At 41.1% G+C, this 23,392-nt stretch overlaps 2 protein-coding genes across 4 annotated transcripts in view; one reads left to right on the forward strand and one right to left on the reverse strand.

Annotated features, from left to right (window-relative positions):
• The window catches only part of tmem265 (transmembrane protein 265), a gene marked incomplete at its 3' end in the record, with an annotated part of 435,019 nt that overhangs the window by 355,512 nt on the left and 56,115 nt on the right, over positions 1-23,392 (reverse strand). The window lies entirely within an intron of this gene.
• On the forward strand, positions 458-22,137 carry pld7 (phospholipase D family, member 7). Of its 3 annotated transcripts, XM_080745399.1 has the most exons (14): positions 458-535; positions 839-1,070; positions 3,798-3,911; positions 4,638-4,713; positions 8,044-8,942; positions 10,837-11,024; positions 11,977-12,160; positions 12,968-13,082; positions 13,998-14,125; positions 14,995-15,198; positions 15,677-15,816; positions 20,639-20,804; positions 21,134-21,233; positions 21,603-22,137. In XM_080745399.1, the coding sequence occupies exons 2-14, from the start codon at positions 861-863 to the stop codon at positions 21,803-21,805; spliced, it is 2,727 nt and encodes a 908-aa protein (XP_080601525.1). In that variant the 5' UTR covers positions 458-535; positions 839-860; the 3' UTR covers positions 21,806-22,137. The 3 variants fall into 3 exon arrangements, with proteins under 3 accessions (XP_080601525.1, XP_080601526.1, XP_080601527.1); XM_080745400.1 differs by lacking the exons at positions 458-535; positions 839-1,070 and adding an exon at positions 2,805-3,007; XM_080745401.1 differs by lacking the exons at positions 458-535; positions 839-1,070 and adding an exon at positions 2,980-3,007 and having other exon boundaries at positions 3,798-4,015.

Here is a 23,392-nt window from a genome sequence, read left to right on the forward strand (position 1 = left end):
TATAGCCTACCTGCTGCATAATGAAGTGACAAATATAGGACACAAGTATTAATGAGCAGAAGCTTCATTTTCTATCCACTGTACTGAAATGACTGTACAAAAAGTATTGGATTAACAACATATGTATCGGAGTGGTTGTTTTATTTGGGGTAGGCCTATTTGTTATTTATCAAGACAAATGTAACTTCTACTTTAACGGGATATCTGTTTAACTTAACTTTAGACACATCTAAGTAGAAGTAGGCGCCTGTCGCCCTCGCTGCCGACAATGAATTTGCAGAAAAAGAAAAACAGCGACCTCTGGGGTGACATACTTAAACAAGTCACTGAATTCGGTGTAACGTCATTTCAGGCCGTCGGTGGGAGGAGTCCGTCGGGTCCATCCACCAATCAATCAGGAGAGCACAGGAAATCGCGGTTTCTTCAATCTTTTGTTTATTTTTGCTGCAGCAAGTTTGAAAAACAAACGCTTCCTTCCTGCGACATGTGCCTGACGGCTGCTGTCTGAAGTCGAGGACAGTTTTCTGCCAGATCGGTAAACTTCTCTTCGTTATCTATCGTTTTACCCGCGCAGACATAGCTTGTTATCACTCTATTCAAGTTACATTATGAAATATGTATTATTTATCTTTGTATGAATTGAGAACAAAGGGACCTCATCAAAGCCTAAATACATTTCTTGTGGTATTTATCCCTTTTGTTAGTTAACCTTGTATCAGTGAACTGTACTGTCCTGTACTTTTTCCCATGCAAACTTCTAATAAAGTAAATCAATCAATCAATCAAATTTCAATGATTCGATAGTAACAAAGTAACTAAATGGTGTCTTGTAAATCAGGTAACGGTTACTTGAGGCGAAGATGTCGATGAGCCTACGATCAAAGAGTCGAGGAAGCAGGACAGTACCACAACCACCACCATCGTCATCATCATCATCTGCATCATCATCTTCTTCACCACCACCACCACCATCATCATCAGCATCATCACGTAGGAGGAACATACGGAGGTCCACCCGCCTGGAACGGACCGGCAGAACCTCGTATGCGGACCATGATGTGGACTGGGAGGTGGGTTTTACACTCACTGCCACTACTGGGTTATTTTTATTGCAAAGCTTTTCCGCCTCCCTCTTGCCCTCGCCATACGGAAAGGTAGAGGCAAGAGCCCATAGCCCAGAGGGACGGCCGCGACGTGATTGGCTGGTTGGGTTGTCAGGGGAGAGGAGGACAATAGACAAGGTAGTTTGTTTATCCATTAGATTCAGGCCCGGATTTATATGACATGAGGCCCCTGGGCAAGGGGAAATAAAGAGGCCCCCGTGCACGCGCAAAAATTCCACCTCCGGTCCACCTGACCACACCGTGACCTCACCTCCGGACCGGCCCGTGCATAATCTGACTGTGTATCCTCATTGGCTCATTGGAAGGGTCTAAAGCGGATACAGAAGTGGGGTTTGTGTGCATGTGTGTAGCCTATGTGTGTGGAAAGTACCGGATACATAGAGTGGGCGAGCTTTAGACTGCACTAAGCTTTCAGGGCAGCTACATGCAGTGCGGCCAGCAGAGCAGAAGCTCTCAATGTTATTACCATAATAAAACAAAATGTACTGTAACTAAACACAAATATCACTTTATTTGGATTGCAATATTTTAAAATTTCATCATAAAATTAACTCATTTAGGGTCTTTTCAAATGGCTTCCAAGTTCCACACCGCCTCCCTCCATAGACTTCCATGTAATTCATAGTGCACGGATCATGCACGCCCATGCCTAGATCATATGCATCACGTGTGTGCACACTGTTCACAGCTTTCAAACAAAAAAATCCGTTCAGGCATTCATGAGCTAGCAGCCATTATGTTTTCTTGAAATGTAAACAAAACATGGCTGCCATGTTTGAAAGATGGGGTTGGTATTGAGGTTAAACATGGAATTTCGCGATCACGATCATGCCTACTAAATTTTTTGGGGTCCAAAATCTTAAAAAAAAAATAATAATCGGGGGCCCCCCTTCCCCCGAGGCCCCTGGGCACGTGCCCACCCTTGCCCAATGGTAAGTCTGGCCCTGATTAGATTAGACGAGAATAGACTGAAGGGGAAATGCAATTACCGGTACACACAGTTAAGTTGTTAGACAGCTTTGAAATGTTGTAGCTATTCTCCAATTATATATAGTTTTGGATAACAGTATTCGCTTACTTACTTAGTACTTAGAGTTTAGGTGATGGGTCCTCAGATTAGCTTGAGAAACACATAATCCCCCCGGCCCCCAAATAAGCTATTTACAGTGGTTTAAAGTAACTAAGTACATTTACTCAAGTACTGTACAATTTTCGGTACTTTATACTTCACTACATCTCAGAGGCAAATATTGTAGTTTTACTCCACTAGCTATTAACTAGTTTTGTAGATTTGGATTATTATTACAAAACATAAATTAACCACTTCAGCCGTATTTAAACTTGGAGTCAAAAGATTTGGATGCATTTGAAAACTTGAAATGGGACATTCTGCATAAATGAGTACTTTTACTTTTGGTACTTTAAGACTTTTGGTGCATTTTGATACCAATACTTTAGTACTTTTACTCAAGTTCATTTTTAATACAGGACTTCTACTTGTAACTTTGACAAAGTATTTCAACGTTGCAGTATTGCAAATGCCCAGTTGTTGTCATGACAACCTCTGCCAATCACGACGCGGCCGTCCCCCTGCGCTATGGGACGTGGACTCAGTCGCTGATTTCTCAGCCACGTAGCTCGCAGGCAGCGTGGAAGAAAAATAAGTCCGCACATATAAAACTACTCTGCGTAAACGAATTGCTCTAATGAACCCCATTTGCCGCTAGAGAAGTCTACATTATAAGTTACCATTACATTTATCGTTGTTTTACCAGATTATAAGTCAGTTTATTAATTGGTTGTGAGTGGGTGTAGTGTCCAGTGACTCCAGTCAACCCGGTGCTACTTTCTAGGTAACGGTTTAACACACCTCAGACATCATGGTAAGAGAGATTTACAACAATGCCTGTGTGTTTTATATTTCTTACTTACTAATGTACCTATGTAATAATGTGCTGCCATCCCTTTACTGGTATGGACAAGGAATGGCTGGTTTAGGTAGTATGACGTTATCGATGTTAACTTTGTTTTGCATGTGTTTGCTTTGCATTTGTTTGTTTTGCATTTGGGTATTGCTCACTCGGCAGTCTGCACCCACGCGGCCAGTCCCCGGTATTGTACCGCAGTGATGGAAAAAGTACTCACTCTTAAAAGTATCAATAGGCCTACCGCAATGTAGAAATACTGTTACAAGTAAAAGTCCATGAATTGAACATTTTAAAAATACAAAATGATTGGTATCAAAATGTACAAAAAGTAGAAAGTATGTATGTATGTTTTGTGTAAGTTGTAATTGTACTTTACTGCCTACAATGTTTGCCTCTGAGATGTAGTGGAATAGAAGTAAAAGTACTGAAAATTGGAAATACTCAAGTAAAGTACAAATACCTCAACATTTTACATCAGTACAGTACTCAAGTAAATGTACTTACAGTAGTTACTTCGATCACTGAAATTGTGATCGTTCCATCCTGGGGTGGGGTTTCTAAAACGTTTCTTTTTTAAATTGTGTGCATTTAATGCCCCTTTAAAAAAGATGCAACATCAGTAAATCATTGACATAGCTTTTATTGTTTACATTGTTCAATCAAATGTACTCTGTCATGTTCAAGAACTCGATATTGCCCAGCCCCTGCTGACTGTGAGAATGTGAATAATTGATCCGCCCTGCAGGAGTCAGATGACTCAGATCCTGAGTCTGTGCAGAGTCAGAAGAACCAGAGGCTGCAGCGAGATGAGAGCCCTTCTCAGCCAGAAGAGGAAGTCGACGAGGCGTCAAGTACAGTGGTAGGAGCCCTCTCTAGCTGCTACTAGAAGCAAGTAGATAAAACAAAATGAAGTAAATACCGTGCACGTCTTTGGACTGGAGCCTAAGAAACCCATATGATGAGGTGAATGTTTGCATGTGGTAGACTGTGGGTGTGTAATGACATGCTTATGTTTAGGGAGCCACACAATAATACGAGAAAATGTAAACGCGCCAGTGTTTGTGTTTATATCCTGTAAACCTATGACACAAAGAATTAAGTGTCACACACAATTGTGATTATGATTTAGGCTATACATAGTGCAAATGTGTGATGTGGCTGTGAAATGGTTTAGTGTACTAAAATGTATTCATGAATTTATTTAGGCTAGCCTAACTATTACTGCTTAAAAAACATTACTTTATATATTGATTGATTTAAGTATTTATTAGAAGTTTGCATAGGGAAAGGTGCAGTTTCATGACAGTACAGTTCACTGTTACAAGGACAACTAAAAGGAAACTCGGGTAAGCCTTGCAGCCTATTTCCTTTGAGATCCTTTTCTTTAACTCATATAACATTGAATGACAGACAGATAGAACACAGTACTTTGCAGTAGATATCGTCAGGGGGGGAAAAACAGTTGCAAAAGCAATGCAAAATAAAAGCATTCACAAAGAAGGGTCTGGGGGAGGTTGAAATGAATAATAATTGTTTAAATACACAAGTGTCCGACTGTCTGTTTACCAAAGCTATCTTTTCTCAGGCTCTAAGGTCATGTACTGTTTTATTGGAACGTGTGCCACTGCCACTAGAGGAGGATATGGAGAGGAAAGACCCAGGTGAGAAAATACTCTGTGAGAATAAACACTGCCTGAGGTGTTTGACAAAACGAGTTTAGATGCCCAACAGGCAACGGTGTCAGTGATCGTTTTGGAACAAGCAGGGAATATAAGCAGCCGGGAATGTTATTTCCTCTTCAGTGTTCTCAACCTAAATGTATCTTTGACCTTGGTCATGTGATTGAGCTGCTTTCACCGAATAACTGATTGAGGAATCTGGCATATCTGGAGATGCCTTTTAAATGGTGTGCAGACCTAGCACATAACAGGCGTGATGTGCTGCTGGGCACGAGCCAGCATGCTAATGGAGCAGACCTAGTTACTGTATGAGACACAGAGAGACTAGTCTCTCAGGACAGACTGTTGACTCACAATTTTCAAATGCATCCGTCATACAGTCGGAAGTGCAGAAAATTATTTGTGGGTGAAGTGCATGCCCCGCCTCTCTCCCACTTCCAGTTTGTCTTTGCAGTCATGTAAATTTGTCCTACTGTATCAAATGAGTGGAAGCATAGCTTGCAGTTGCTGCTTAGACGAGAAGTAGAAATTCAAATATATATTTTAACCCATTAAGATTGAGGGAATCCAAACCGTCATTTTAGATGTTGCTATTTATATAGCAACATTACAATTTTCTTTGTTTAGGATTTAGAAGTCGTTTTGAAATTTGGCCTCCGGTCTAAATGGGTTAACATATATTTTGGTGAACAGAAATGACATCTTGATGGCTTACATCAGGGGTATTCAACAAAATTGTTCAGGGGGCCACATTGTCAGAAACCCAAGGGGCCGGGGGCCAGACTAACTGTCCCAGCCGCCAACTGTGATTAATAGGTAAGCTTACATTTCATATCACACAAACCATACCTACAGTATAACTTTCACTAGCTCCCCAAAAAAACGATTTAGGATTTTTTTTTTTTTTTTGCTCCAAGGGCCACATGGAAGGTCGGGCCGCCAGTTGAATACCCATGGCTTACATCTTTGCTTTTGGGAGGTGTAATTCCAGACTAATATAGCATTCAGAGATTGTGGAATAACGTGACACTACAGAGAAACAGACTCAGAAGGCAAATAGTTATGCATGGTTCATCACCACGGTGATACCGTCACCTTGGTGACAAAAACACATGTACCCATTTGCCTACTGGGAAATGTGCCTTTCTTCAACATAGTCATGACTCATAGCCATCTAAAAGCATCCCTGCATTTCAACATGGCTACAAAGTATACTAGTATGGTATGTTCAGAACGTGGTTGGACAGGAAATTCTTTGTTCTAGACAAAATATCTGTTTAATCAATGAGTCAGAACAATAGGCATGAACCCTGGTCAACAAATAACAGTAAATAAACATTTGGTTATGAAAAAAGAAACAAGCAACATGGTACAGTAAATGGTCAAGTAAAGATAAGGCAACTAGGATAGGATGCCAGGTAAACAACACATTTTTCAATTGTGGACAAGCAAACCATGTGCAGTAGTGGACAAGCAAACATATGTCCATCTAAATAATGTACTGTGTTATTTAGATGAAGATAGGAAGCATGTGTGAACAATAAACTAATAAAAATCTTTTTAAATAGGCAACAATAAGTAATACAAGAAATTATGGATTGTTAGGTCAAGTCTGAAGATATGGCTTTTCAGACTGTAGTTGTAAAGGAGGGTGTAGTCAAGCCTAGAGCTCCACTCTAGGCTTGGACTCCTTGGTGAGTAAGGGTTTGATCCTCCGGTTGTTGTCAGGTGCAAACCTACAGGACTGAATGATTGCTTAAATGTGTGCCTTGAAGGACCCCTGACTGTCCAGGACCACTCCCCATCTCTCTCTTCCTGTATCCTGTCTATCTCCACTGTGTACTATCAATAAAGGCAGAAAATCCCAAAAATATTTATTTAAAAAAGGAAGAAGAGAAGCTCAATCTTCTGGGTTGAGCTTCAGGTGGTGGAAAGTGTCGACTGTAAGATGACATCAGGCATGCTCAGTCAGTGATGTACTCTTCAAACTGTGTGGCAGGGGGAGGGACGGAGAAACAGTTAAGTGTCATCAGCAGCATAACCTTGATTGGAGAGCTTGTGAGGAAAGCTGAATGGCAAGGCTAAAGTATAGGGGGAATAGGAAGAAGCCAAAGACTGTAAGATGATCCAGTCAATGGGCTATGGGGAGATGAAAGCAAAAGACTTGAGTACCATCCCAAGACACAATACACAAATTGCTTAAAGTTGCAGTTCACACATCCAAACTTGGTCTGAAATATAAATCAATCAATCAATGACCCTTTTGAGAAATTCTTTCACATGCGTTTACTTCCTAGTACCAAGTCTGCATCCTACTCTTGCTGTTATATGGGTGTCTGTTGTCCAGTCAGAGGCTGAGTACAGCTATGCATACACTTAGGCTAGTCAATCTGAGGTTTGACCCAAAAGAAATTGCAATAGTAATGGTTCAAGGTTTTTTATGATCCTTAGAGTCATCCAAAACACATGTTAAAAATCTTTCAAAATATTCTTAGTGGATCAAGGTGAATTCAGGGGGTTCATGTTTGGGTCCCTCCAAAAATCCTTATTTAAGTAGCATGTGAGGGGTCTTACTAGGGGTTCTTCATGATCCTGAATCCATTGCAAGCATTTGTTTTGCACGAAAAACATTCCACAGGCTAAAAAGGGACACAGCAAAACTGAGCTGACCCCAGAAAAGTGATGACTCATCACTAAACCATAGTATTGGGGGTCAGTTTTTAGCCCGAGGAATGTTTTTGGTGCAAAACAAATGCTTGGAATGGAATTAGAATTATGAAAAACCCCTAGTTAGACCCCTCACATGCTACTTAAAGAGGAGGGGGTCTTTTTTTCCTGTATAGTAAGTGAAGGGACCCAAACGTGAACCCCCTGAATTCACCTTGATCCACTAAGAATATTTTGGAAGATTTTTAACATGTGTTTTTGATGACTCTAAGGATCATAAAAAACCTTGAACCATTACTATTGCAATTTCTTTTGGGTCAGGCCCTTTTTTTGCTTAGATTGACTGGCCTAACTATTTTTAGTCAATCAAGCCTTGGAAATGGATTTGATTGGCGTGTCCCAGATGATGCTAACAGTAATGCAGTACCTGAATTTCATGTTGTTAATGCTTTAGAGAAAAGCGGAGTGCCAAAAAACACCAGGATTTTCATAGATAGCTTAAAAACTAAAAAAACATGACTTTGTGTAGTGCGTCTGTAATCGCCATTGCCGTGATAGAAGTTTCAACTAAATGATGCATGCTTATTATTGCTTACTGTGTGTAAATCACCCAAAATAATATTTTTTCTATTTTTTCCTATTCAGGGAGGCAACCCATCTCACGGATCCCTACTCTAAGCACCTTGACCAAAAAACGTCCCACTGTCGTTCACAGCACAGAATCTATTCTCTCCAAAAGAGATGGCATCAGCCTCGCACCTGATGGCGGGGAGGCCCCTAAAACCATGCTCCCCAGCGTCAGTCGAGAAACGGCCCTTCCTCTGCCATCAGCGCGAGTCCCCAAAATCTCTCTCAGTTCTGTTGTCAGTGGGGGAGAGCAAGCTACCGCCGAGTTGCCTCCACAGAGCCTCCTGTCAGGCATCAGTCATCAGCCATACAGCTCTATGGAGGAGTCAGAGCAGCAGAATGTGTTTGTCACAGCTAGACCTGCCCTCAGAGCAGAACCAGCACTTCAGACATCAGAGGGAAAAACCAATGTCAGTCCGGAGGACCACACAACACCTCACCTCTCGGACGAGGGCCCCTGCAGTCTGACAGTACAGGAAGAGCCCGCAGAAGGAACGAGGGAGAGTGAGGTGACAAGGGAGAGTGAGGTTGGTGAAAGCGTCATTGACGGAGAGTGCGCCACCACTGGTGATGAGGGTGAGGCCAGGGACGCCGACCTGGTGACCTCCATCGCAGATGAAGAGCCTCCGTGGGAGTCAGAGCTGATTAAACCTATTCTGGATATTGAAGAAGATGACAACGACTCGTCATCAGACATACAGTGTGTGGACGATCCAGCTGCTGTGGAGTCTGGTGTTCTGACAGTCAGTGAGTCAGAGGAAGCAAACGGTTACCATGATGATAAATCATACACCGAACAGGAGACTGTTCCGGCAGTGTCCTCAGCTCCTGCAGAGCGGATCCCTGATACAGATGAACCCACTACTGCAACAGTAACCCGAAAACCAGCCAAGACTAAAGCGAAGCGCTCAGAAAAGGTGAGTTTCTGCTGTTCTACCATAGCTACAGTCAACTACAGTCTGACTTGGGGAAAACTTGAAATATTGTTTGTAGTCCAAAATGCTTTTTTCCCCACTTTAGTTTTATAAGAAGACTTTATTTCAGTTACTTTTGGCAGTATTTTCAACAAGTGGAAGAATGTTGCCGAGGTCATGTCTTGCTTTGATTTCTCCCAAATCTTATGAGCATGGTTATTCCCCAGAAAGATTGAATCTGGTGTTCTTTTACAGGTCATAGTCTTTTATGGACTTATTGGTACTGGGCTCAGTTGGCAGGCTCCTTCACATGGCTGTGTAGCGATCAGATGAAGTCACTGGTGTGAAATGGAACTGACTTCACCCTGCCCTGACTGTGGAATGTTACACGCCCATGAATCAAATTCCAATAGCCTGTATTTACATGTATTTATTTTACCATGATAACTGGGAATAATTGCGCTATGGCAACGAGTCGGTTAAAGCATTGAGGTGAGGTGCATTTCGGTAACTAATTCCAATAACCTGGTTCCATGGTTTGGTTGGTACTAGTAATCAAGTTTTCTCACCATGTCAATTATTTTGGTTTGTTAGTTTCTTTACATCTGGATACTATGTTTTCAATATTATCACTGTATATCAGTTGTAAGGTTAATGTTCAATATTCACCCAAAAACTGAGCAGTCTTCTGTGACTCTCTGAAGCACTGCTGAGGTTGTGCCAAAAGTTGACTTCAGTGATGTGATGTCACCGAGGTAGATCTCATAACTACAACCCAAATAGTAAAGGTTTTTTAAATGATTACCTAGTTCAGACAATAGGAATTAGGTTGATGTAGCGATGGCCATATACGGTAGACCAAATGTTTGTGCTTGGCTTGCCCAATGTTTGCATGTGAATTGTGTGAAATGCATCATGGGAATTGTAGGAACGCAGAGAAAGGTAGATTTTCTGTCTATGGATTTTCAACAACAGAACTAATCATCAACAATTAAATGAAATGCATGTCAAAAGCATGAACGTGTCCTTAAAGAAGCCCATCCATAACACAATTAACATATTTATTATGGCATACATGACCTTACTCAGTGTGGTCTTGTTTTTAGAGTGTCTGCCATGAGATTGAGAGGTCAGGGTTTAATTCCTGGCCGAGTCATATCAAAGACAAAAAAAATGGTACCCAATGTGTAGGGATGTCACGATTATGAGATTTTACATGACGATTAATTTTCTCTCAAATAATTGCGATTAACGATTTAATTGTGTTTTTGTCGTTGACAATTACATTTCTGTTTGGCTTTTAGGCTTTGAAGTTGCACATGGTAGATATGACACATGACCTAAATATACAAAGAAATGACTGACATTTTTACAACTTTATACTTAAAAAAGAACATTGATAGTAGAAATAGCCGATCTACAAGCTCACAACGCGTCGCGATGCGACGCGTTGTGAGCTTGTAGATCTGCTATTTCCACTATTTTTGTCTTTCTTAAAAATATATGAACATTTTTCAACATGGAAACGATTATGACGATTATGAAAAATAATCACGATTATGTCAAATAATCACGATTAGACGATTATGTAATAATTGTGACAGCCCTACCAATGTGCCTCCATACTTGGCACTTGGCATCAAGGGTTGGATTGGGGGTAAGTCCCTGTGACATACTAGCATCATGTCCAGGGTGTGTACTTGTACATCAGGTGATATGTCATTTCTAGAGAAATAGGAGATGGACTCCTGCTTTTATGGGCCACATGACTCAGGAACCGTTGGATCCCAAGGCTACCTACTTAATGCATCATTATTACTGTAAAGTTAAACAATGTTGATCTGTGAACAAGCGTCTAATTTCTATTTTTTTGTCCCCCTCCCACACATTTTGTCAGAGATCAACATGCTCCAGTTTTGCCATGTTCTGCCTCTTGCCCACCACTCTGCTCCTGCTGGGGGGGCTTGGGCTGCATGTGTGGCAGTACGGTCTGCCCAGGTCTGTGGAACAACTCCTGGCGCAGCTGGAACTGCACTGGCTGGAAGGCTTGGGTGTGGTGGAGGAGCCCTGCAGCACAGACTGCCGGTGAGAGACTAAGATGTTCTTGTCTCCACTCATCGTGTGTTGTTGTTGTACATGCACCATTATTGTCATGTCAAAATCCTATGCATTTATTGTAGTGATAGTCTGATATAGGGGTGGGCGATACTGGGAAAAAAACATTATCACGATACTCTTCATGCAGTATCACGATACACAATATTATCACAATACTGTTTTATGCGAGTTTTTAGGTTTATTATGATTATTAGACCCACACAGATATTCTATTGATAATCTATTCATTGTTATGCTGCATATAGAAAGATAGATATCCTAATCTATGATTTTTTTAATGATAACATTTTGATTTTTGATTAAACAATTAACATCTTTTACCTCAAAATATTTACTAGTTGGAAAATAAATTTCCGTCTTGGGATTTTTTTTTGCTTTAACCCCTGCATATGACACGTTGAGCCGCGACACGTTGTTAGCTTGTAGATCTGTTCTTTTTGGTGAATTACACCACCGTACTATAGAAGTATAAATTAAGCAATAGAGCAGCGACTCATAGAACGTGCACTCGCTGTATCCAGAGCCTTTTCTGTATGACTGTTTGTATCACGAGAGAAACGATAATCTGAAAAGGCATATCGTGGCAAAGCTGTATCGTCGAGACGATAATTATCGCCATATCGCCCACCCCTAGTCTGATATATTGGCATATTGCGTATACTATTTTCATATCAGTATCGACCAGGCCTGGAATTTCGTCTACAAAAACTGTTTATTTTACCCCTTTATTTTTTGTCTGGAGACAAAGATTTGCATCTAATCATAATTATTTCACACACCATTTCCTCTCATCCTTTTCATGAAAAACACAATTAATTTAATAATAATATATATATTGTATAACAATGTAACAATATAATATTGTGAAAATAAATAAATAAACATTGCTGCCTGTGTGTGTCTGTGCATCATTATCCAGAGTGCATCTGCTGGAGAGTATGCCTGTAGGTTTGTACCCGTCCTTGCCGTCTCCCGCCCTGCCTAGTGTGTCGTCTGGATGGCTCAGTCTGTTGGAACAAGCCAACCGGTCTGTCGACATCGCTGCTTTCTACTTCACCCTCAGAGGCAGCGACCAGGGCCTTCCTGAAGCTACAGACTCCCAGGTCAACAACACAGCACGACTTAATAGTTCTAGATTAGGAAAGCAAATGTTTAAGGGGAGAACCACCCATTGTCATTAATATACCTTTATACCTTAATATACCCCCCCCCCCTCCCTCAAGGATTGATTTGGGGGTTTGTATTGTAAAGATGGTCAACAACGTTGTCAATCAATATATATGAAAATGTGAAAATGGGTGGTTCTCTCCTTTAAGGAATTGTGTTGCTAATCAATATGTGGTTCCCCTTATCTAACAATCATCAATTAATAAGTGATGATTTTCCTGAGAACCTGAATTTACTAGTAGAAACTGCATATGTATGAATTACCTGAGATGGAGGCAATAGGCCTACTGAAACATTTGTTCTGAAAATGCTGGTGTTTAAATTTACCAAACAATACAATTAGACCCATAAACTGTGTTACATCAATATAAACCCTCTCAATGAAGTAGTATGAAGTAGTGTTTGAACCATTTGAGAATAACATTTCAAGCTGTTTGTTGTAGGTCTTAATATTCATAGGAAACGTACTGAATAGTTCTTTCTCAACCCTTTTCTAGTGCCAGCCAAATAGAGAAATGTTAAAGCAATATTCATTGTTTTAAATATATTCCTTTGATTTAAGTCAATTATGGTTTATTTCTTCTTTAACAAATCCTCTCATATGATCTGTGTTTTATTAAATTGAATATCTTGTAAAGCACTTTTCAGACTCCCCTTTTAGATGAAATAGAATTAAAGGTTGTATTATGACGGCCTAGCAGGTGAAAGTGTCTGTATGTGAACAGTTATTTGATTTTCTCCAGGGGAGGGAGGTGTTTGAGAAGCTGATGCATCTGGAGAACAGAGGAGTGGATCTTCGGATCGCCGTCAACTCGCCTCAGAGCTCAATGCAGGACACACAACAGCTGGCTGGAACGGGTATAGAATGATGCTACTTTAATCATTTTCTTTAGCCTGATTTCAGACTCAGCTGACGTTTGAGCCTGACACTGTGCCCCGTCTGAACGATTTACGGGGGAGGGACTTTTGTGCGCCCGCGCGCGAGTGATCGCGACGCACGGTCGCGGCGTGTGTGTACTGTGTGTGTATGTCTGTGCCAGTGACTGCTTCCACACAGAACTGCGACCAGATCATGTAATCAACATTAACAGCTTGGTGAAATCAGCGTGCGCGCATGTGTGTGTGAACTTCGTTTGAATCGTTTCAACTGCTGCGCGGATTGGATATTCGTTAGACCCACCCGCACTCATTGGAAAGCCGAAATTTTGGGTTGCTAAACTGCCGATTCATTTACTCTGCTCCAGACCAGAGAAACAGTCCACTCTGAGAGTGGGTGAGGTCTATGGGCTGGAACCAGGCTACATTTTCTTTCTTTCCTTTTTTTTCTTTTTTTTTGGGGGGGGGGGGGGGGGGTCGTCTTTTTATGCCTTTATTGATAGGACAGTAAACTGACAGGAAATGGGGGAGAGATGGGGCAAACGTCGTCCGGATCGGGAATCGAACCGGCAACGCCGTCAGGCATCCATGCCTATGTGGCAATGCCTAAGTGGTATGAACCCGGACCAGAAGGCCAGTGGGCACCCCTACTATAATCATTTTCAATCATCTATAATGTTTTGTGGACATACTAAATGCAACACTGCAGCTTCCATATAAACCAACTTATCATTCTGACAAAGGCATTTGGTCGAAACATTAGTCAAATAAATTGGTTATAATTGGTTGTCTCTGTTCCATGTTCATTTTACTCTTTGTATCTGCAACAATCAGGTGTACATGGATATTGTTTTTTAACTTTCAGAAAACATTGTTTTTGTTCTTATTCTGTCTCAGGTGCTGATGTGAGGGAGGTGGATCTAGGGTCAGTAACGGGAGGAATCATTCACACCAAACTGTGGGTGGTGGATCAGAAACACATGTACCTGGGCAGCGCCAACATGGACTGGCGTTCCCTCAGCCAGGTACTGTCAGAACTCTACACACACTGGCATGCCCATGTATCCATGATGGAATTGGTATCTGGCAGTGCACATGAAATAATAAATGCACCTAAGGAGATCTGAAGATTCTGAAGATTGATCACCCAAACCGTCTCAGGAGGTCATTAATAATCAAGTGTAAATGTAGCCCCTGGCAGTGTAGCGAAGACACAGGAGAGAGGCCTCTGGTGGGATTTGGTCCTCGGGACGAGCTGAAGCAGACCTAATGCCCATAGCTACCACTACGATACAGACATTATAGTGCCTTTACCTTTAGGGACTACAGGGTTGACTATAGTTTGACGTGTGTCATTACATGTCCAGAGCTGTGTTATATCGTTAACATAAAACGCCAAAAAATATACACTGAACGCTGACCTGCACAGCACATCAAACACAGTAGAAAACTGTGGCTTCTCCTGTTGCACACCTGGCTTCAATCACCCACTGCCATCTGCCTACTGCTGATGTTTATATACATTTTTTATATATGTAACTTTAGAACATTTTCATGATCTTTTGAATTAAATTAAAATGAGATGAGTTATGAACCTGCACAATTGTTATCTTCATATCCAGCTGATAACAATGTTAGACCTTTCTTTATATACATGGGACTTAAACTTAGTTATGACTTCAGTATTTTAAAGTCTTGATTATAGCCCTGGTGGTTCTGAAGGTGTAGAACTGAATCAATAAACTACTGATTTGCTCTAGGGATGATTTAACTTTTAACTAAAAAAGACTGCCCATGCATGTAATCACTTTTAAAGATTGTATTAAGATTCTGTTCCATCATAAATAATAACAATTCTGTTAAAGATCTCACTCCTTTTTTGTTTTGATTCCAGGTAAAGGAGGTTGGAGTCTCCATAGAGGACTGCAGCTGCCTGGCACAGGACGCGTTGCGTATATTCGGGGTCTACTGGAGCATCGGCGCTGAGAAAAACGCTTCCCTGCCACCTTACTGGCCTGCTCGTTTGTCTGCCCTGTCCAGCTCCCTGCATCCCCTGCAGCTGAAGCTCAATGGAGTGCCTGCTCGTGTCTACCTGTCTGTGAGTTCAGTGGTTATAGAACAGTGGTTCTCAACCTTTTCAGGCCGTGACCCCCCCAAAAATAATCATGTTTGAACTTGGGAACCCCCAAAATAGTCATATTTGAACTGGGGACCCCCAACCCTGACGAGCACAGTTGAAGCATTACATTTAGTTTGACAGATAAATATTGTTAAAATAGAGATCTACAAGCTTGTAGATTAGATATTCGTCACAATTCTTGCCCCTTGCTTATATTTATGACAATTTGTTAATAACATTTATTTTCCAGGTATTAAAAAGGTATTAAAAGTCTTTGAATTGTCGCTTTACTGTCATCTGGAGACCCCCCTCCCTCCCGGGGGGTCCTGATCCACATGTTGAAAACCACTGGTACACACAAATGCATACGTCAGCCTCAGTGTACTTAAACAATCAGCACAGCAGGAACAGGACCCTGCTTGTCTAACAATTTACCTTTCTGTTTGTCTGCCATCAGAGTGCGCCACCCCAGATCTCTGCCCGTGGTCGAACAGACGATCTGGCCGCCATCTTGTCTGTGATCTCAGACGCTCAGAAATCTGTGTACATCTCTGTGATGGATTACCTGCCTTTATCTCAGTACACACAGCCGCTCAGGTTAGAGGGTGCACTCCACTCACAATTTATGTTATCATTGCGTTTAACGATGCACAATGCAAAGCCTTGTTTCCAAGGGAAATATAGAGGTATACACACTTTTTTTTAAAAGATTTGTTATTGGCCTTTTATGCCTTTATTGATAGGAAACTGACAGGAAATGGGAAGAGAAATGGGGAGTGACATGCAGAAAAGGTCGTCGGGAATGGGTTTCCAAGTAACCTGTGACACTGTCAGGCATCAGGGAGGGACTCGAAACCCCTGTCCCTTATTTCCGCGTAGCCAAGGTGCTTGTGGGCAGTATTGAGGTTGTAGAGAGGCTTCTCCCAGGAAGCGTTGCTTGCTTGACCGTGCTGTCAGTGCATTAGTGGTATTAGCTGTCTGGCAGGCCTCTTCACAGCTGTACCGAGCCCATCGAAGATGCAGTCTTCATCTGAGTCCGACTCATCCTCTTGCTGGGGCCAATCGATTTTGGCGCTGGGGATTTTGCCCTGTGAGGTGATGTTTCAGCTCCCTGCCAATGTATCGTCTGGGAAGATATGAGGATATGAGTGTATTGCTTCTGTGTTCACGCCAGAGGGTGCTCTCCCATAGCGAGTATTTGAGTGAGTATTTGAAGAAAAACTAGACAAGCCCTGAAATGGTGAACGATGGTAGTCGGGGATACATGTATTGTATGAAGATCAGTAATATCTCCCCCTGCCCAAACAGGCTTTCCATCTCAGTTCAGCAGTATACATTTTTTTTGTTCGCACGGGAGACCATTCAGGGTTTGAATCCTGGGTTAAAAAAAAGCCTCTGCATATCAAGAGGATTGTTGTGGGATTTTTGCAGGTCTTGGCATCCCAGCCATATCCATTGCATGTCGAGTTATTAAGCTGGGCCACCAGCTTCGGTAATCAGCTCATTTTCTTTGACGACCATTGATTACCTCTTCTGGATAGGCTATTCATGTCACATGGTAGAGCTAATGGCCAATCGCAGGACAGTACCCCAGGAGTGCCCTTCTAGACAATGGGGGGAAAGAACTGGGCCAATAGCAGTTACCGCTCCTCCAGGCTATGGGGAAAATTAGCTGTTGGAAAAAGTACTCAAATGTTTTACTTAAGTAAAAGTATCGTAAAAGTATCAATACTGCACTGTAGATGTAGATGGGAAGTAACGAAGTACAAATACTTTGTTACTGTAACAAAGTACTTTTTTCAGTACTTTGTACTTTACTGAGTAGTTATTTGTCCTTTTTACTTTTATCCGTTACATTTTAACACAAGTATCTGTACTTTTACTCTGCTACATTTTCAAAACAGGCTCATTACTTTGGTTTTAATGGTATATATAGCCTATTAATGTTGCGCTGGAGCATATCTGAATTATCTGATGCGCATCTGATAGGCACACACAGTCGCACGCACGCACGCACACACACACAGGCACACACGCAGAGCCCCTCCGCTCAGGGGCGTCAATTGGGTATGGCAGGGGTATGCAGCTGCCATACCTTGGCTGCAGGGGGAAATAATAAAAATGTACTTTTCATCGTGCTTGTTGCTAAGGTATGGCAACATGAGTGGTGTCTTGCACGCGCGCGACACCAGTCATGTTGCCATACCTTACCTTTTTCTGAACTGACGCCACTGCCTCCGCTCAGCAGCAGCAGCAAGCAAGTTCCCAAAAGTTCTTTTTTCGCCAACAGACAACTCTCTCTGTCTGCTTTCCTCTTACCTGCAGCCTGCAGTGTTCCCAAATAAATAAGTCCTTATTTAAACAGTAGGCCTACACAGCTTCCAATTCCAAACACAGCCTTTGTGATCATTAATCCACCCATACCGCTGGATTAAGAATTGACGTCTTTTCTCTTTTTGTCTTTCCAGGTGTAGCCTATTACAACTCGTTAAGCCTCGCCCGAACGTTTTAAAGTGCACTGATCAATAGAGAGAAGTGTAACATTGTAAGTCTCTGTAGAGAGGTTAAAACGAATCAAAACAACTTGAAGCAGTAACATGGGGTATTTTTTTGCTTTGCATATACTTGAAGGCATCAGACTAATGACATAAGGTACATTTCTCACCTTAAACAATGAAATGCAGACATGCACGTACTGCTATGTGTTTGAATAGGGAAACCTTATTTATTTATTTTAGCTTTTATTAAAAAATATTAAAATAAGATTTTGTTTGATAATATAAGTTTTGCCATAATCATGCAGCTTTATTACAATGACACAGCTATAACAGCAATGTTTAAAAATGTTATAGATTACAGTAGTAGACCTATAATCTATAATTCTTTTTTAATTCATATTATTTTTGTATCCATATCATGATATTAGACTGGATAATTATCGTCTGTGATTTGGGATATTGTACTACATATAGTCCAAGTCCAAGTCTTATTGTCTCCACCAGCCGAAGGCTGAGGGGAGAGTATGTTTTCCCCTCCGTCCGTGTGTCCGTCCGTGCGTGCGTCCGTGCGTCCGTCCGTCCGTCCGTCCGTGCGTCCTCGCAGTTTGTGAGCGCCAAATCTCAGTCACCGTTGGGCCGGTCGCTGCCAAAGTGAGCACACACATTCCCTGGATGCCAATCTAGAACCTCTGCCCTAAATTTTTCAAATGGGCCTTTTCTAGCGCCAACTAGTGGCCGATGTTTGCTAAACACATTTCTGTGCACTACTCTTACAGATTTTGTCCAAAAATCCTACAAATCGGTAGGCAATATCTCGACAGTCATGTGATCGACACGGATCTGTCCGATTTTGCATATTCCATCCTGATTGGCTAAGATTGGCTTCCAAAGTTTGTGGGATTGAGCCGTTTTGAACAAAATGCCTCAAATCACAAACGCAAAGTGCAATTATCATGAAATCGCGCACACACGTTCCCACTAGGCCGAGGAAGAAATGCCACTTAATTTTTTTTTTATCAGCCTCATGGTGGCGCTATAACAGCCCGATTTGTGGTTTTACCTATAACTCCACCGATCAGTTTCAAACTTTGTAAGCGCACTCCCTAGAGGCTAAGGATAAACCTTTGCCCTGCATTCTTCACATCAGCCTTTTATAGCGCCACCTTTGGCCTGACTTATGTAAAACACATTTTTGGATATTACTCCTTGAGATTTTATCCAAAAATCATGCAAATCGGTACACAGTATCTCTATAGTCATGTGATCAAGTCCAATCCGTCTGATATTTCACATTCCATCCTGATTGGCTAATATTAGCTTCCAAAGTTTGCAGGATTGCTCCGTTTTTGAACAAAATGCCTCAAATCATCAACGCAGCTTGCGATTACCGTGACATTTGCCACACATATTCCCACTAGGTCAAGGAACAAATGCTACCTTTTTAACATTGTCCTGTTATAGCGCCACCAGCAGGTAGACTTTAGAAAAACACATTTTTGGAACACAATGCTTGAAATCATGCATGCAGCGTCCGATTGCCATGAAAGATCTAAGGTGAAGAACATATGCCACCCTTTTTACATTGGCCTATTATACAGTAGCACCACCAGGACGCACGGCCTGGTGGAGACCTGTGCTCGGAAGAGCACTGCTTCTAGTTTGTCCTTTTTTTTAATAAGACAAAACGGACTCGAACCCCCTAGGACTTGGACTTGACTTGGACACTTTAGGTGGACTCGACTACAACACTATAGCACATTCTCACAATGACATCATAAACATATTAACTAGTATTGTAAGATTACTTTTTAAAATGACAGTAGGCTACCCCTTAGATGACAGTCCTACTTCAATTTAATATCCTTCAAATTCTATTGGCTTTGCACAGAAACATACGGTAAAATACTTTTACTTTTACTTCAAAAGTACTTTTCAAATCCGGTACTTTGCCACTTACAGCAATTCACAGCCGTCTACTGCAGATTTCATCCCACAATATAGTCAGTCAGTTATATGTTCACTTTGTCACGCTCATTCAAAGCATTATGGTTACATTGTTAAACGTCCCCGCCTTTTTAACCCAAATGTGACCAGCTTATGTATTGACAATGTGTCAATTCTTGTTTTTGGCAAGCAACAACGTCATGTGATGGAGTATATTGTTAATTAGGAATTAGATGTTACCCATGTTACTTGTTGAACATCAAGGCTATAACCAATCAATAAATAACTTTGTGCAGATCGGGGTAATTAGATTGATGTGGTGGCTGAATCCTGTTTGGCACTCTGCCGTTATGCAGAAAATGACCTCAGTGCAATTTATTAAAGGTTTGGCTGCAAGGACACTGAGATTGTTTGAGATGTAACAGCTACTACAGGACATGTTATAGGTAACATGAATATAATAGCCTATAAAATGATACAATTAGACAGTTTATAGTCGAAAGAAATATGCCTACAGGTTAATATTACTGTTAATACATTTATACAGTCATTGTTTATTCGTTTTATTTGAAAAGTGTCTTTTGTCCATTTTAAAAAAGGTGCCAGAGCTGAGCTCCAGTGTGCTCTTATAGTTTAGTTGCTTTTTGGGGGGTAGTACTACACCCCTGGTTTTAATGCACTTTAAAGTATGGTTGGATAATACTGTAAGTCTAGCTGACGAATAGTCCCTGAAGAAAACACAAGTTAATGTATATGAAAGGAATTTGTATGTTCATTTGACACGCAATGACATTCAAGTAACATTGCCTCAATTATTCACAGAATAATTTGGTAATGTTTTAATGACAAGTGGAAAAAAAATAAAGCCAAAAAGTAGAACAATTGTGAAAGAAAATGGTTTGTGTACATTATATGGCCCAAGCTGTGAGAAGACAATGATATATATTGATGGTGGTGTGGTTCTTTTGTGCCGTCAGGTTCTGGCCTGCTATAGATTCAGCCCTGCGGTCAGCAGCCTGTACCAGAGGTGTGGAGGTCAGGTTGATGGTGAGCTGCTGGCAGCATTCTTCAGACTCCATGTTCATCTTTCTCCAGTCTCTGCTCGTCCTCCACAGACCCCCACTGAGCTGCAACATCAACGTAGTATGTTGGATTATCTATCTATATCTGTCTCTGGTGTCTCATTATTATCCGTTGTATGCCAGTGTGCCGTGACTAAAATAGCAGATCTACAAGGTTGTGGGAAAGTATAAAATAAAATCAGGCTTATCTCTTTGGATGTGTGTCTTTTTTTCCTTTATGCATTTTTTTATCAGGAATAAATGTCTAATGGAGGCAAAGGAAGTATCCAGACAGGATTCACAAACTAAATGGCGGTTTATGGAGTAGGAATGTGACACAGGGTAAAAAAGGAAAAAAAAAATATTGGTCTCTGTGTTAACTTCAATCTGTTGTTTCTTTGTTTTGTCCAGAGAGTGTTTGTGGTGCCATCAACAGCAGAGCAGAGTAAGATCCTGTTTGCTCGAGTCAACCATGCTAAGTACATGGTGACCGACAGAGTTCTCTATATAGGTAAAATATGACTACATGCACACGCTATACTGTACATACTCTGATTTTGGCTTTGTTGAAACTTGTTTACTTTGAATCTCCAAATTGTTTCTTAAAATGAGAAAACTACAAGCTCACAAACACGTCCCAACACATTTTGAGCTTGTAAATCGGTTATTTTGGCAAAGAGATTTGGTATAGACAGAAAAAAGAGGTCAAAGTACAGTTCTAAATATATAGTGATTTATGTCTATATACATCATTTAATGGTGTACCCTAATTGGTGGCACTAACATGTCAACTACTCAGTTTATCATTGCGATACAATACTTTATAAATTTGTCTCCCAACATAAACCAGGTTGTGGTGTTTCTTGTCTCATCAATGCAGGAACATCCAACTGGTCTGAGAACTATTTCACCCACACAGCGGGAGTGGGGCTGGTGGTGAACCAGACTGGGTCAGAGGTCAGGCCAGGCCAGGCCACACTGCGTAGCCAAGCGGAGGAGCTGTTTCTCAGAGACTGGACGTCTGACTACGCCAAACCACTCCCAGATAACGAACCATTCGTCTGCCCGCACCATCATCACTGAAGTTTCTTAGTATTTCTCTGACAATCTTCCACATCTTAAGTACTTGAACGCGCACACGCACAGGGACCAAAGAAGTTTGCTTGCTAGCTATAGACCGTGTTGAGTCATTTTGCAACTTTCTTATGGCTGCAATGGTTATTTTACTGTATATATTTGCATTTTTTTGTTATCAGCCAATGTTATTATTTGTATGTTTTGACTTTTGCTAGCATGTATTCTGATGACAAGGTTTCTTCTGAAATTAGCTAGCATCTGAGCTGAGACATTTAAAAGATTTGTTTGTATATTTGTGCATTGTGTTGTATACAATTAAAATCATGTTTTTTCTCAGACTTTTCATTTGTAGTGTTTTTGTCTGGTTCTGTTCTATCCATCCAGCCCAGAGTTGGATAGGCAAGAATTAAATGTTATCTTTGAATCATTGCTATTTTGGGACCCAAAAGCAAGTGCAAGCTGTTTTGGACAAAGTACTCAACCCCATTACTTGAGTCAAAGTATAGGCTATAATAGATGCTCACTGATCAAATATTACTCATCTATAGTGAAAGTTGCTCAATCAAATTTGTACTTGAATTTAAGTACTGGAGTAGTATTCAGGGGTGGGCAATTATTTTTTCCATGGGGCCACATGAACAACAGAAAATATTGTAGAGGGCCAGGCCAAAAGGCAGTGCGCCCACAAGATGTGCTCCCCGCAAACTAAACACTCAGCCTTAACTCCGACTTCAGTAAATAAATACTTAGCAGTCCAATTTTTGTTGAAACCCTGGCATTCGGCATCAACTTTTCTTTTCATGCCACTTTAGCCATTTTTGATGGGTAAGGTATATGGCAGGTCGTCTTGACTTGTGACCAGTCTGACCACCTGCTTGTTATTGAGACAACATCCAATGATCACGCACACGTGCTGATGTACGCATTGCGTCCATATGTACGTGAATAAAAAACTTCTAGATAAAAGAAATGCAGCTTTAGTCCATGCATGAGGTAAAATTTGAAAATGTGTTTATTTTTTAATTTGCCCTTCAATGGGCCGGTCAGAGTGAACCAAAGGGCCGCATACGGCCCCCAAAAGTATGTGCTTTTATTAATGGTGAAAATAGCAGATCTACAAGCGCTCTATTTGAAATGTAATGGAGTGAGTGTCCAAAAATACAAATATTCAAGTAAAGCCCAGTTGCATAAAGAAATTGCAGCACTAAAGTAGCCTAAATATACTTTATTACTGTCCATTTCATGCACTCGCTTACAGCACCAACACCATCTGAAGTTCCGATATTGGGCAGTGTTACTGGATGAAGAAGAAAGATTTTTATGGCATATCCTTCTCAAATTATTAGAATATTACACATGACATAACCAAGGATTTATAATAGGCCTACAGAAATGTCAAACTTCTGAAAGGTTATGTTAATTTATGCGCTCAGTACTTGGTCTGGAAAACTTTTGAACAAATGTCTTCTGAACTTAAAACACAGGGGACCAACACCAGCAATACAATGCAATGCTGGTTTTGCTCCACACTGAAGAAAGCTTTCTAGGTTTTAATAACAAACACCGCTCCAGCTCCACAATCTCCCCACTCTT

Source organism: Nannobrachium achirus (assembly GCF_963921795.1).
Source record: "Nannobrachium achirus genome assembly, chromosome: 17".
In the NCBI taxonomy this organism is placed as follows: Eukaryota; Metazoa; Chordata; class Actinopteri; order Myctophiformes; family Myctophidae; genus Nannobrachium; species Nannobrachium achirus.

What these genes read in the sequence shown, in the direction of transcription:
- pld7 (XM_080745399.1), top strand. Translation starts at nt 861, where the DNA reads ATGTCGATGAGCCTACGATCAAAGAGTCGAGGAAGCAGGACAGTACCA. An exon ending in ACTGGCGTTCCCTCAGCCAG is followed by an intron (nt 14,126 to 14,994) that starts GTACTGTCAGAA and finishes TTTTGATTCCAG; the next exon opens with GTAAAGGAGGTTGGAGTCTC. An exon ending in CGACAGAGTTCTCTATATAG is followed by an intron (nt 21,234 to 21,602) that starts GTAAAATATGAC and finishes TCATCAATGCAG; the next exon opens with GAACATCCAACTGGTCTGAG.